Below are 14,804 nucleotides of genomic sequence, written 5' to 3' on the forward strand. Positions count from 1 at the left end.
TGTCGGTAATTAAAGTTAACATGGGTCTGACCCCCATGAAGAAAATAAAGAATAAAAAACACTTAATTATATAGTTGTAATCAGTGAACATTCCAATTGGCAATGGCACAGTGCATTTTCAGTGTTGATTTATGCTTTATGTTTGTTTTCCCCTCTTTTATCAGAACCTATGGTGAATTACTTTGTTCTTTTCAAGGGCATAAAGGGCTAATGATGCAAAGCAGTTGGGCCCCTAAGTCCACTGCTTGTGACATTTATCTTTTCATGACAAGGCTATCAGAACAACTTGCTTTGGAAGTTTCCATAATATATGGCATGCATTAAAAAGTGATATTTTAAAGAAGCCAATTATTGGTATCTTTCCAAATTTTAATTAAAAACAATTCTTGCCCTTACCAGTTACCAGTGGTTCAAATAAACTTAATGTGCCCTCTATGATACTAGCTCTTGTACTATAACTTATGTACTACCTCCATTGGATATTATAATTGTGTGCAAGTCTTTCTCTCTCTCTCTCTCTCTCTCACTATCATTGGTTCAAGTAAAGGAAAAGGATACAAAAGATAATGACACTTCCACAAGAAGTAATGCATAAACCTCAAGTTTTAAACAATGCTACCCTTGACATCATGGTAACAAGAAGTAAGCCAAAAGGTGACCACTGATAGCATGGAATCATAAAACGCAATTCGTGCCATCTTACCTATATATGATTGGGACAAGGCATGACAAGAGACATGAAAATGTTCCCTTATGCCCTCTTTTACATACAAATTAAGAGTCCAGTTAATATATGTCCTAAAAGCATACATTAATAATCTATTTTAAGAAAATTTTATAGGGAATTAAAAAAACTGTCAAAACAGTTAATCACTTTTTCAATTTTCCATAAAAAGTTTCATAAAATGGTTTACTAATGTATGCCTTTATGGCACATGTTAGTAAAACCCAAAAATTAAAGCACATAATCTTATAGAAAGAGAGGTAATATGCCTAGAGAAAAAACACCAACTGCAGAAAATATATCACATACTAGTTATCAATATCATTAACAACTTGGGAGCTTTTATATAATTGAGGAACGACTGATTTTTTTATAGGAGCAACGAGTAAGTATTCATTTGCTAGAAGAAAATCAGTAAATTTGATTTTGATAAAAATAGACAAACTATTGCAATCTTTCAAAGGAAATCTAAATAGCAATTGTTGCTTTTGGTAAAATATTCTCCACCCTTAACTATGGACTTTGACACATTAAAAACCAAAGCGGCATATGAAGGCTTAAGCCTACAAATACTTTGATTACAAGTTCACCCTTTTGATTGCTTGGATTATTCACCAAAGCTAAGGAAAACTAACAAATAGGAAATAAAAAAAAGAAGAAAATCTCACAATTACAATCTATCAAAACAAATTAAATAACAGTCTCCTTGTTGTCTAAACAAATATGCTGTTTCAGCTTCTTCCTTGTACTTGGTTCTGTATAAGGTGTTTTCCCAGTAATGTGAACCCTTTCTTTTTGTTATTTTCCAATATCACTTGAGTAATTAGATGACATATCCTGAGGAAAGCACGGCAATAACCTTTCTTGTCCAATATGACGAATGAACTCTTCTTGAATAAGTTGACATACTACAAATCGCAATCAATGGTTGCTCAACCCCTTTCCGCAATATATAATTTGTTGTTGGGATGAAAGATATGGACACGGCAGGACAAACACTAAAATGATGCACCAATTTAATGTATATAATTTAGGAATACAGCCACTAAGAGCTGGGGATGATGGTGCCAATGTAGCCAAAACCTGCAATGAGGAAGCTAACGGTTTGGAGGAAAAGGTATATGAAGTAGTTGTGCTTCCCATGGACATAGTCATAGCATCCACAGAAGAAGAGGAAAGCTGCAAATCCCAGCTCCAATGTGTTGAGCCTGTTCATAACCAAGAAGGAACAAAAAAAGGAAATGCATGTTAGGAAATATATACACACCCTTCACCTTGATTTTTACACTCACACACAACAGTTGCATGGCCTAGAAGCAAAATTGTTGATGATAAACTATCACTTATCCCAAAAGTTTAATTGTTGATGATGAACCATCACTCTAGGTGAAGATTAAGTAGAAAAAAACTGCTGACTTTCTGCAATTGAAAATAGAAAAAGAAAAATAGTAAACTAATCACCACAAATTATTTTCTAGAGTTGTGGAGTTGGCAGTTTTGGAAAAATTTATTTTGGTCCAACACATGGAATTTCCTGTGTGGCCCTACGTCATTTTGTGGGTAGTACATATTTCCCTCTCCCTGCCAGTATTCATGTGTGTCTCAAAGAGAATAGTAGAGAGGGGGGAGTACTATTTGTTTATCAAGATCTCCAACTTGAAATGGTCAGAGAATCTTAAATTTTGTTTATACTAACTACCATGCTGATTGCAGTCTATACAGATAGATTTATGAGTTTAAACAAAATTTTACCTATCTGCAAATTTAAATCGTAGTCTTTTAGGAGCTGATTTGGCGTTTGTCTTGTTCTTTGAAGCATCTCCTGATTTGTTCTTGGTAGCAGAATCTCCAAGTTTTTCAGTGACAACCCATTCATTGGCCCTCACAGCTTCTAGCAGACCAATCCAGGTTGCCTTCGTCCGGTGCATTGACATCACATTCTCAAAAAGAATCCAGTAGAAAAGTAAGTGAATTGACCTGCAAGATTGAGACTACTTAAGCAAAAGGAGTTCTTGATATGGGGACTAGAATATCTAAGAAAATGGATGATTAAACAAATTTATACAGTAAATCAGACCTTGGAGTTCCTACTGAATTAAGAATGGTGATGACTGAAGGAATATAAACAGCTCCCCAGATTGGAACATGAACTTCAGGAATCAAGATAGTCAGGGGAAGTACAACACAGTAAAAGGAGAAGGTAACCATATGGGCTATGATCTTCCGAACAAAGAAGAAACTGTAAATGACGTACACTTTCTTCCAAAACCCTACTTTCTGCAGTAATGTTTACAAAATAAATAACATTAGAACTTAGAAAATAAATAACATTAGAACTTAGAAGCTAAGAAAAAGAAGGGCCCAAATTGTTTGCCAACAAAACTAGATAATTTTATAAGTCTCGTATTCTTCGATAGCATATCATAAATAGAACTGACCTTATTTCTAATTATCTCCATCACCATTTTCCTAAACAGATTAGCAGGACCACAGGACCACCGGTGCTGCTGGAAACGGAAGGCTTTGAAAGTGCTAGGAAGCTCACTTTTCACCTACGACAAAGTTAATTGGTAATTTAGCAAATGCCGTAACCCGCTAATATACAAGTTTGTATGATATGGCTAAGATACAATAGAAGGCAGAATTCATTTTGTGACTTTAGTTAATCTCAGACAAATAGAATAATAACTTCATTTTTGCAATGGTAGATACCTGAAGGTCGCCAAGGTACAAAAATTTCCATCCCTTAAGACTAGCGCGGACAGCAAGGTCCATATCCTCCACTGTAGTTCGGTCTTTCCAACCACCCGCATCATTGATAGCAGCAATTCTCCAGACACCAGCAGTCCCTTCATTAATTCATATGCATAAAACAATTCATTATAGATAGCAAAAACATTGCACATGATTGAAAGGGTGTGGTGATTGTCAATATAGAACTAATTTGAAATTTATCATCTCAGAATATTAGTGGTACACATATTAAGCTCTTTTAAAGTTATTGATGTACATATAGCTTCCAAAGCACAGGTGTTCTGTCCTAGCAAATGCCTTTGGTTCATGGTTTATCGTTTGTGATTCTTCTAAGGTATTCTGAATGGTAGAATAATTTTGTTAGTGCTATACCATGTATAACATTAACATTGAAAGAAGTACATTGGAATTTTTAATAAATGCGATTTCTTATTATTTTCTTTAAATCCTTAACTACTCCTGGATAACCAGTCAAGAATGAATTAAATTCCTGGTGGAAGTTAACAACATATTAGCATGACCCTTGACCCAAATTTCCCCACTGATCATCATGACACATTCAATTTTGACTCATTGTGAAATTTCAGATCATTGCAATGGTTTAAATTTGAGCCCAAAATCATAAATTGCAAGAAAAATCGGTGTTCCAAGAATTTTACCTAAAATTCTTTCCAAGACTCATAATCCATATATTGAATCATGATAATGATGATTATGACAATGACAGTGTTTACAAGAACATCATTTTCATACTCTGAGAAAATGGTATAAACTTATTAAATAATCTTGTAGAGTTGGTGAACTCATCTTTTTCCTAAAGACTTGACCTCACCTGCTCCTATCACGTTCACTAACCATAAATACATGTAGCTGTCCACATTATAAGTTCTCTTCAGTTCCAATACTTTGGACCAGTTCTGTCACATGATGTCCAATCTTGTAGGTTCTTTTTTTAATTATATATTATACTTTTAAAGCATAGTTGATAGAGTCTACCTTGTGTCCATGGAACTAGTACATCAAAATCAATTCAATTCCTTAATCTAATCTAGCTTGTGAACATTGAATAAGTATGACTAGACATTAATTCATATTAATTTAAGGTGGTTACCATTAAAACCAAAGAAAGCGTGTGTTGCAGACCCAACTTCTTGTTCAACTGTGAAATGGTAATCCAGTGACATCTCTTGCATCCTTGTCAACAAGCACTCATCAGCATTCACTGCAACCATTGAAATAAACAAAATCCATCACTACCACCTCGATATTGATTTTATTTATTATCAGATTAGATATCATAAAAATGGTACATATATTCATAAGCAAAGGCATGGTCAAAGAACTAGTACTTTGTGCTTAAAAGGTTTAAAGCACACATTTTTTAGTTTTTAAACAGCATTTTACGCATTTCAACACACTTTTTCACCCATACGTATTTCAAAAAACTACAAACTACAATTTTCAAACTACTCTACCAAACACCCCCGAAATGTCTATCTTGTTGTGCTAAAAAGAAGGGTCAAAGAGACTCAAAGTTGAACTAAACAAAGGGGGAGAAATCTGCCACGGACCCACCCTCCCGAATCCCGTGAGACTGGTGGGCTGGCGATCTCCCATTTGATTCTAAACAATGTGACAAATACGCCATTGTCATTTGCCCACATATTAAAATAGAGATAAGAGAAAAAAACAAAAAAGAAGGAGAGGAAATAAAAAAAATCATCACATGATGCTGAGCCATTTACCTTTTGTCCTCACGTGACTCAAATTATAATTTGCCACGTCATAGGGGAGCACTATGGAGTGAGAGTATACATTACAAACAATCCATGTGTCGGCAGCCAGAGTAAGGTCCACAACTGGGCCTATGGTACTGTCCACTTGCTATTTTTTCCCATTTTATTTTTTATATACCACACTTTTTGTTCAATTATGTAAAGAATCATTTCCCTCCTCCCCCAAAAGAAGAAAAAGTATCACAAAAAAAAATCCAAAAATTACCAAAATTGGCAGTTTTTATTAGTTTAACTAATAAAATCTCTAATAGTTAAATAAAAAATTTAAGGTTCAATTCTTGTTTATACCAAAAATTGATTGATGTTTTAGTTTGGAAGCCATAAATTATGAAACTCTCCAAAAAAAAAAAAAATAGTAAAGTATGTTGTGCTCGAATAAAAAATGTGAGTTTGTTCAATCCGAACCTAATTTATAAAATAAATAAAATAAAAAACTAATGATACGAGAAAAATATATGTAAAACACCACCGACATAAGCTAAATCTACCAAAATCTATCCAAATTACGTATTTATAATAAAGAGCACGTGGAAAGTGGTGCTGCTGAATTTGGTTCCCAAACTGAAATGACAAATTAACCCTTCAACTTTTACACTTTTCACTGTACCAAGAGAGTTGACCATGTGATCCGTACAACAGATCTGAATCGTTGGTAAAGGCAGTACATTCCTACATTGACAATTACAAATAACCATTCTGGTTCTTTTCAACAAAATGACAAACCTACCCCAACTTTTAGCACTGTTATCCTGGAATAAAAAGTAAAAAAACAGAAACTGACAGTGGTTCGACTCTTGGTCTAAGGTTTAGGACACTTGCGTCATTTCAGGACAAAAAAGAATTTCTCATTAACCTAATTAAGAGCTAAAAAATTTGGTGCGGGGGGCATTTATGTCCAACAGATTATCTGTTCCTATGACTGGACACAAATCCTCATTATTAATTAATTAATGGTCACTAAAAACTCCTAAGATTAAATAAAATACCATAATATAATATGTCCAACTAATCATATTTTGTCTTCTTCTTTTTCTTTTTTTTTCAAAAAAAAAAAAAAAAAAACGCATGAACGTTTTGGTTCCCGAATTCTACTATCCAATTATGGGACCCATGGCCCGTGATGTACGGCCTATAGACAAACAAGTGTCAAAATCAAGGAGCCCCAGGTCCCAGTGGACTCTACTGTTGGGTTCCACACCGTGATTTATGGTTGCACATTAGTGGGCCCCATCGCACGCCATTCAGGTCTGCAAACCATTCTAGGCTCTAGCAGACTAAATTGAAACAGTGAAAGTAACAAAAAAAACAAAAAAAAAACTATGAAAGTCCAAATACTTATTATAAACCAAAAGAGACGGAGCAAAGAGCACCGACACTTTATAATACAAATACCAAAGATAATAAAAACCTATTAAATGGACCGTGATTAATGGCCAAAATATGGATCAATATCTTTGTGTTTTTGAGAGCTTACCAAATCTCCAGCGAGCTTGAACCAGAGCAATTTCAGGGTTATGGATCAAGAAAGGAATGGCTCGCCTTAGAAAATCAGGCTCAGGCCTGAAATCAGCGTCGAAAATGACCACATATTCGCAGTGTTTAACGTAGCTTCTCTTGAGGCCTTCTTTGAGAGCACCAGCTTTGTATCCACCCCTGGTCTCTCTAATTTGGTACCTTATGTTTATGCCTTTGCTAGCCCATCTTTGGCATTCTAGCTCAATCATTTGCTGTAATTTTATTTATTTTTGGGTGATTAATATAATGCCAAAAAAAAAATGAAACACTTTTTTTTTTTAACATCATAAATTGGTCTTAGTAGTAGAGCCCAGATCAGGAATTTGATGTTTACAAAGCACAATGATGTTGGTTTTTAGAATTGGGCATTTAAAGGACTATGAAATGTGACACAACATAAGAGAAAATGCTCCTGTGAATTGAATTAATAAAAAAAAAAGTCAAAAACAAATAGACCCAGAAAATAAAAATAAAAATAAAAAAGAGGCTGAAATCATTAGGAAGGAATGCAAAGATGCATAATTTGGGAATTGAATGCATATTTCAGCAAAAAAGTAATTCAGAATTGACCCACATCACAGGAAAAAAGAAAATTGCAATACTTGTACAACAAATTAAGGAAAAAAAAAATTGTTAGTGCCAAATTAAAGACTAGCTAAAGCAAAATTAAATGAAATTTTTTTTTAATTTTAGGGAGTGATTTGATGGCTTTGACGTATGGAGTACGTATACAGCAAAAAAAGACACACGGGAAATACCTTGACAGCAGGGTCAGTTGAATCATCGAGGACTTGGATCACGAGACGATCCGACGGCCATGAAAGTCCGCATGCTGCACCAATGGAGACCTTGTAAACCTGGGGTCAAAAACAACAAAAAGAACCAAACTTTAGAGCTTTCTCAGAAACCCAGAAACATAAAAACCATCAAAAAGAGAACTACAATGTTAAAAACAGCAAACTTAAAGTAAACATAAACCGGACCTCTCTTTCATTGAACATTGGGATTTGGACAAGAACCACAGGGAAATTGGAGCCGCCCAGTTCCTCATCATCTTGTATGGGCTCGTAGTTGTAACGTTTTTCTGGTTTCTTCCAGAAGAGCTTGACTAGGATTATGACAATACCCATGTAAACCCTCTCCATGAAGAGCATGAGTGACATGGCTAAGCAAATGTACACACCAAGTCTCAGCAGAGGGACTATCAATGGTGCTTTGATAAGCTCCCACATCATGCCAATTTGTCCGGCAAGCTCATCTCTCACCCCTTGGAATGTCTCTGGCAACACAAGCTTTTGTGTAATTTCAGCCATTTCTCTCTCACTCTCTCACTGGTAAAAAGCTTTTTATGCCTACTTAAAACCCCCCAAGTAGATCTCTCTAATTTGGGTTTATAAATGCACAGAATGTGGTAGAGTTGGGAAACTAATAAGCGGCTCAGTGACTTAAATTGACAAGGATTTGCAGAAAAAAGTTGTGGGTACTAGTGCTACAGATCTCTCTCTCTCTTCCCTGAAATGGCAAGTACAGAAAAATCTCAATTTTCTGCTCTCTCCAAGCCTCCTCTCTCACAATCTATGCCAGCCAATACTTACCCTTTCTTAATTTCTATAGATATGAAACAGAGACAGAGCAGTATTGGGGCATTGTAAGAGGAAGAGAGAGAGAGTGAGAGGCGCAGAGAGAGAGACGGAGAGGGAGAGAGAGAGAGAGATGAGCAATTGATGGAGAGAGAGACATAGGTTCTTTTATAGTCAGTTTCGGACTTTTTTGGTACTATTTAATTTATGTTTAATTAGTTTTATTTCTTTTTTTTGTCAGAATTTCTTTTTATTTTAATGACTCTTTATAATCATTTTGTTGCCTTATAAAATTTGTAGAAAGCATAAAAACTAAAAAACTGTTCCAACCGCAAGTGTTGTTAGTGAATTGACTGCATAATTAATTACAGTTTTTACCAGATTTGTCACTGATATAAAGAGGGCACCATTGTCATTTACAATAAAGATATGTTTGAAGTCCATAAAAATAAAAATTAGTTAAAAATAATAACAAAAATAAATTGCATAGTAAAATAACCTAACTTTTTAAACTGAAGACAAACAGACACCAAGGAAAGACATAGAAGTGAACTACTCCATGAAATTATTTAGTGGACCACTGCATGTTGCATGTGTATGAAGTGGCTTTGCACAGAAAAGAAAAACACAAAAAGAGAGTGTGGCTTCTTTTGATTGGCTAGTGATCGTGTCCAGTATGCCTACTTAAAACCCCCCAAGTAGATCTCTCTAATTTGGGTTTATAAATGCACAGAATGTGGTAGAGTTGGGAAACTAATAAGCGGCTCAGTGACTTAAATTGACAAGGATTTGCAGAAAAAAGTAGTGGGTACTAGTGCTACAGATCTCTCTCTCTTCCCTGAAATGGCAAGTACAGAAAAATCTCAATTTTCTGCTCTCTCCAAGCCTCCTCTCTCACAATCTATGCCAGCCAATACTTACCCTTTCTTAATTTCTATAGATATGAAACAGAGACAGAGCAGTATTGGGGCATTGTAAGAGGAAGAGAGAGAGAGTGAGAGGCGCAGAGAGAGAGACGGAGAGGGAGAGAGAGAGAGAGATGAGCAATTGATGGAGAGAGAGACATAGGTTCTTTTATAGTCAGTTTCGGACTTTTTTGGTACTATTTAATTTATGTTTAATTAGTTTTATTTCTTTTTTTTGTCAGAATTTCTTTTTATTTTAATGACTCTTTATAATCATTTTGTTGCCTTATAAAATTTGTAGAAAGCATAAAAACTAAAAAACTGTTCCAACCGCAAGTGTTGTTAGTGAATTGACTGCATAATTAATTACAGTTTTTACCAGATTTGTCACTGATGTAAAGGGGGCACCATTGTCATTTACAGTAAAGATCTTTGAAGTCGGTTTATTTTACTGGAATTAAAAATTTTTTGTTAAAAATACTAAGATAAAGATAAAAATTAATTAAAAATAATAGTAAAAATAGATTGCATAGTAAAATAAGCTGATTTTTTAAATTGAAGACAAACAGACACTAAGGAAAGACATAAAAGTGAACTACTCCATGAAATTATTTAGTGGACCACTGCATGTTGCATGTGTATGAAGTGGCTTTGCACAGAAAAGAAAAACACAAAAAGAGAGTGTGGCTTCTTTTGATTGGCTAGTGATCGTGTCCAGTCGCGTAAAGAAGATGGAGCTCGTGGAATCTGCAAGTTTTAACTGTTAAAGACTGTCAGGTGTGTCAATTAATCGACAACTATAAATAATTGCTTGATTTATTAAGTGCATTGTGATTCTGTAACTGTAAAATGGTCTAAACTTTAAACTCTTAATAATAAGAAGAAAATCACTATGAGTTCTCACAAATCATGTCAGAGCACATTCTTTCCTTTTCCACATTCATTCCGGAGAAGAAGTAGTATTTTTTAAGTTTCCTCCTTTTCTGGTTTTGAAAACAGAAAATTTGTCTTTAGGCAAGCAAATCTGGGACACTTCCTTTACAAGTGACAAATTTCTTGATAAGATCTGACTTCATGAACAGCACTAAATTTGGAGGGTGTAAGACGGTAAGCAACGTGTCACCATAGTTCGAATTTAACTCAATTTTGTACCAAAGAATATTGAGGAAGCTACGACAAATTTCACAACTTTTAAGATGACATTGGGATTAATATACAATAAAAATGATATAAGAGGTAATCTCATGTAAAAGTGATTTGCATTAATTAGGGCTAAAATGGGTATTTGCCTATTTTACCAAAACTTTCTAGCAAAATGTCTATATTCTGAAATTATCTAGCAAAATGCCCATATTTTAAACTCAATTTTCTAAAAATCGAGTTTCAAAAATTCGATTTTTAGAAAATCAAGTTATGTGAAATCTAACTTTAAAAAAGATAATAATAAAAACACATGAAACTTGAGTTTCATGTAAAATTTCTCACATTACTTGATTTTTATCAAATCGAGTTTTTCACTGAAACTCGATTTTCTAAAAACCAAGTTTCAAAACATAGGCATTTTGTTAGATAGTTTCAGAACAGTGGCATCTAAAAATCGAGTTTCAAAATAGAGAAATTTTGCTAGATAGTTTCAGACAGTGGCATTTTAATATATCTTTTGGGCAAAATGGGCAAATGACCATTTTGGCTCACTAATTAGAAAATATCACATTTTAATAGTTATAAAACTTGTTGTGTTTATAGTATTGTTGAAAAAAACTTTATACGGAGTACAACCACAAAATATTAGTTCTATATTACAAATAGAATTTCTCTCTAAATTGACTTGGGCAAAAAAATTCTCAATCACACTATGTGATAGTTCAAACGACTATTCATGTGTGTTTTTAAATTATATGACTTATTTAACAAGTGTGCCCTTTGTTCAAGTGACTTAATAAGTCATGTGATTAAATTACACATGATTGATCATTTGAATTGTTGCCTAATGGATTAAAGGCGATTCATCCAAACTAGTTTGAAGGAATAATTTTAACTAATTCTCACTTGCTTGAAAGCGATATGGGTGAGTAACACTCCTAAATTCCTAATGGCTTATGCTAATTGACAAGCACAGTCGAGGGCCAAGCCCCTTAATTAGTGCCACTTCTTTCTGCTTGAAATTAATGTATTTTTTTTTTCTTCCCATTTTCTTTTTGATAGGGAACGAAACAATTGATAAATATTGTTTCAATAATTTACGTATGGGCAAGGGCAGGATTTGGACACTTGTCCAAGATCCAACATGTCCAGTGAAAACTTTCACTAGACACAAGCCGAACCCTTTACGTATTATAAAAAGAAAAGAAAAAGACATAACTAGGCATAGAGTTAATAGCATTTATTGTAGTATTATTTTTATGGTCAATCCCATTTATTGTAGCATTTATTATTACTAATTGTTATTGATGAGTAAAAAATTAATTTTAGTTGTAGGTTTAAATTGGAATTAATATCAATTTACCACCTATAATGTGTTGTGAAAATATTGTAAAGATAACACTTCTCATTTGATAATTGGGGGAGAAAAGATTTTAAATTCGAACATCTCCATCAAAAATACTAGAAAGTGCCACCTTTTTTTTTTTTTTTTTTTAATTTACGGAGAATCAAACGCGCATACACAAGAGGGGAGAAAATGAGGTTTTAATACAAAATACATTACAAACTCCAATTATAATAATTTTTAAGAGAATGCGAGGCAAATTATATTACACACAATAATAGACCAACAAATATCATTTGAGCTACAATACTCCCATTTATTTGAGATTAAAGTAATTGAGTTCGACTTGAGTTATTCTAGTCAGGGCTAAACCATCCAAAAATAAACTGAAACGAACATTAGTTCAATTTTCTCGGTATTCTATCACAATCGATGCAGTATTTTTTATGTTTTAATTTTTAAAGAAGGAATTTCACGTTTTTGGCTATTTCATTCAATCACTCCGCCCTTGGTGGCATTTTATAAGCTGCTCAAATTCCTGAAGGTTTTTTTCCAATAAAAAAGTCCAAAGTGGTGTAGTCAAAGTTTTGGTGACGGCGGTTGTTTAGATTTGCTTGCTACAACAAAGATCACATCACCTGCATTTGCAATGCACCAAACACGATCACTATAGTTAAGTTCTATTCAATTTTATTACAAAGAAATATTAAAATATTGTTATGTTTGTTTCGATATTAACATTTTTTGAAAAGTGAATCATTTTAAAAAAAAAATATTTTTTAGAAAATTATCAAATTTTTTTGTATTTGATGGCAACCTTAAAATGAGTTGAAAAACTATCTTTTTGACTTCTTTTATTTAATTTCGCGTGATATATAATTGTTTTCCTTATTTACCTGAGCATGAGATATACTTGGTTTTCAATAACATTTTCTAGAAAACAATTTTATCTTGTAGGAAACTAAATAAGGAAAAATTATATCATATACTATAAAATAAAAGTTGGGCTTAAAAGCCGTAATTACGCCAAGTGGCTGCACTAAATTGCAGAATTTTTTTTAGAATTTTAAAAAAATAAATATAATTTTTTTTTTTGTACTTATCTACTTCTCCTATAATTTCTAAATTGATAAAAATCTTAATTTGATTACAATCCAAACTCTTCATCTAATCCTTATATTATTATAATTTATAAGTTGATAAAAAATTTTAATTTGATTACAACTCAAACTCTTTATGTAATCCTTTTTTTATTTAAATTATATTACTACACGTCAAAATAAAATAAAAATAAAAACAGTACACGTAAAAAAACAAAAAAAACAACAACAATCTTCATCTATTCCTTTTTTTTAAATTTAAATTATATTACTTTGTATAAAAAAAATAAAAATACTACCCATAAAAAAAAAACAGCAATATATTCAATAGCAAAATCTTTCTCTTCACACGAGACTTTTTTTTTTTTAGATAATTATTAAAAGAGAGAGAGAGCGAGAGGTGGCTTATGACAAGCTCGTCTGGGCACCCTCTTTGGCGCCTATTTGTCATTCAACCAAATATAAATCCATACTTCTGTCATGCCATTAAATTGTCTCAATTTTCCTTTTCACAATTTATATTTATATGGGCCCTTGTCTTAGATTCTCACTTGCTTGAAAGCGATATGGGTGAGTAACACTCCTAAATTCCTAATGGCTTATGCTAATTGACAAGCACAATCGAGGGCCAAGCCCCTTAATTAGTGCCACTTCTTTCTGCTTGAAATTAATGTATTTTTTTTTTCTTCCCATTTTCTTTTTGATAGGGAACTCAGGGAAACAATTGATAAATATTGTTTCAATAATTTACGTATGGGCAAGGGCAGGATTTGGACACTTGTCCAAGATCCAACATGTCCAGTGAAAACTTTCACTAGACACAAGCCGAACCCTTTACATATTATAAAAAGAAAAGAAAAAGACATAACTAGGCATAGAGTTAATAGCATTTATTGTAGTATTATTTTTATGGTCAATCCCATTTATTGTAGCATTTATTATTACTAGTTGTTATTGATGAGTAAAAAATTAATTTTAGTTGTAGGTTTAAATTGGAATTAATATCAATTTACCACCTATAATGTGTTGTGAAAATATTGTAAAGATAGCACTTCTCATTTGATAATTGGGGGAGAAAAGATTTTAAATTCGAACATCTCCATCAAAAATACTAGAAACTGCCACTTTTTTTTTTAAAAAAAAAAATTTACGGAGAATCAAACGCGCATACACAAGAGGGGAGAAAATGAGGTTCTAATACAAAATACATTACAAACTCCAATTATAATAATTTTTAAGAGAATGCGAGACAAATTATATTACACACGACCAACAAATATCATTTGAGCTACAATACTCCCATTTATTTGAGATTGAAGTAATTGAGTTCGACTTGAGTTATTCTAGTCAGGGCTAAACCATCCAAAAATAAACTGAAACGAAGGTTCTAATACAAAATACATTACAAACTCCAATTATAATAATTTTTAAGAGAATGCAAGACAAATTATATTACACACGACCAACAAATATCATTTGAGCTACAATACTCCCATTTATTTGAGATTGAAGTAATTGAGTTCGACTTGAGTTATTCTAGTCAGGGCTAAACCATCCAAAAATAAACTGAAACGAACATTAGTTCAATTTTCTCGGTATTCTATCACAATCGATGCAGTACTTTTTATGTTTTAATTTTTAAAGAAGGAATTTCACGTTTTTGGCTATTTCATTCAATCACTCCGCCCTTGGTGGCATTTTATAAGCTGCTCAAATTCCTGAAGGTTTTTTTCCAATAAAAAAGTCCAAAGTGGTGTAGTCAAAGTTTTGGTGACGGCGGTTGTTTAGATTTGCTTGCTACAACAAGGATCACATCACATGCATTTGCAATGCACCAATCACGATCACTATAGTTAAGTTCTATTCAATTTTATTACAAAGAAATATTAAAATATTGTTATGTTTGTTTCGATATTAACATTTTTTGAAAAGTGAATCATTT

General features: G+C 33.0%; 1 protein-coding gene across 1 annotated transcript; it reads right to left on the reverse strand.

Annotated features, from left to right (window-relative positions):
- Nucleotides 1–1,171: 1,171 nt before the first annotated feature.
- LOC111985174 (glucomannan 4-beta-mannosyltransferase 2) lies at nucleotides 1,172–8,519 on the reverse strand. Its single transcript, XM_024016816.2, has 9 exons — nucleotides 7,773–8,519; nucleotides 7,548–7,646; nucleotides 6,749–7,001; nucleotides 4,590–4,700; nucleotides 3,437–3,573; nucleotides 3,163–3,276; nucleotides 2,802–3,001; nucleotides 2,477–2,701; nucleotides 1,172–1,932 (listed from the first exon to the last, which is right to left on the reverse strand). The coding sequence occupies exons 1-9, from the start codon at nucleotides 8,100–8,102 to the stop codon at nucleotides 1,770–1,772; spliced, it is 1,632 nt and encodes a 543-aa protein (XP_023872584.1). The 5' UTR covers nucleotides 8,103–8,519; the 3' UTR covers nucleotides 1,172–1,769.
- Nucleotides 8,520–14,804: the final 6,285 nt, after the last annotated feature.

This window comes from Quercus suber, unplaced genomic scaffold (genome assembly GCF_002906115.3).
Source record: "Quercus suber isolate HL8 unplaced genomic scaffold, Cork oak 2.0 scaffold_65, whole genome shotgun sequence".
Classification (NCBI taxonomy): Eukaryota; Viridiplantae; Streptophyta; class Magnoliopsida; order Fagales; family Fagaceae; genus Quercus; species Quercus suber.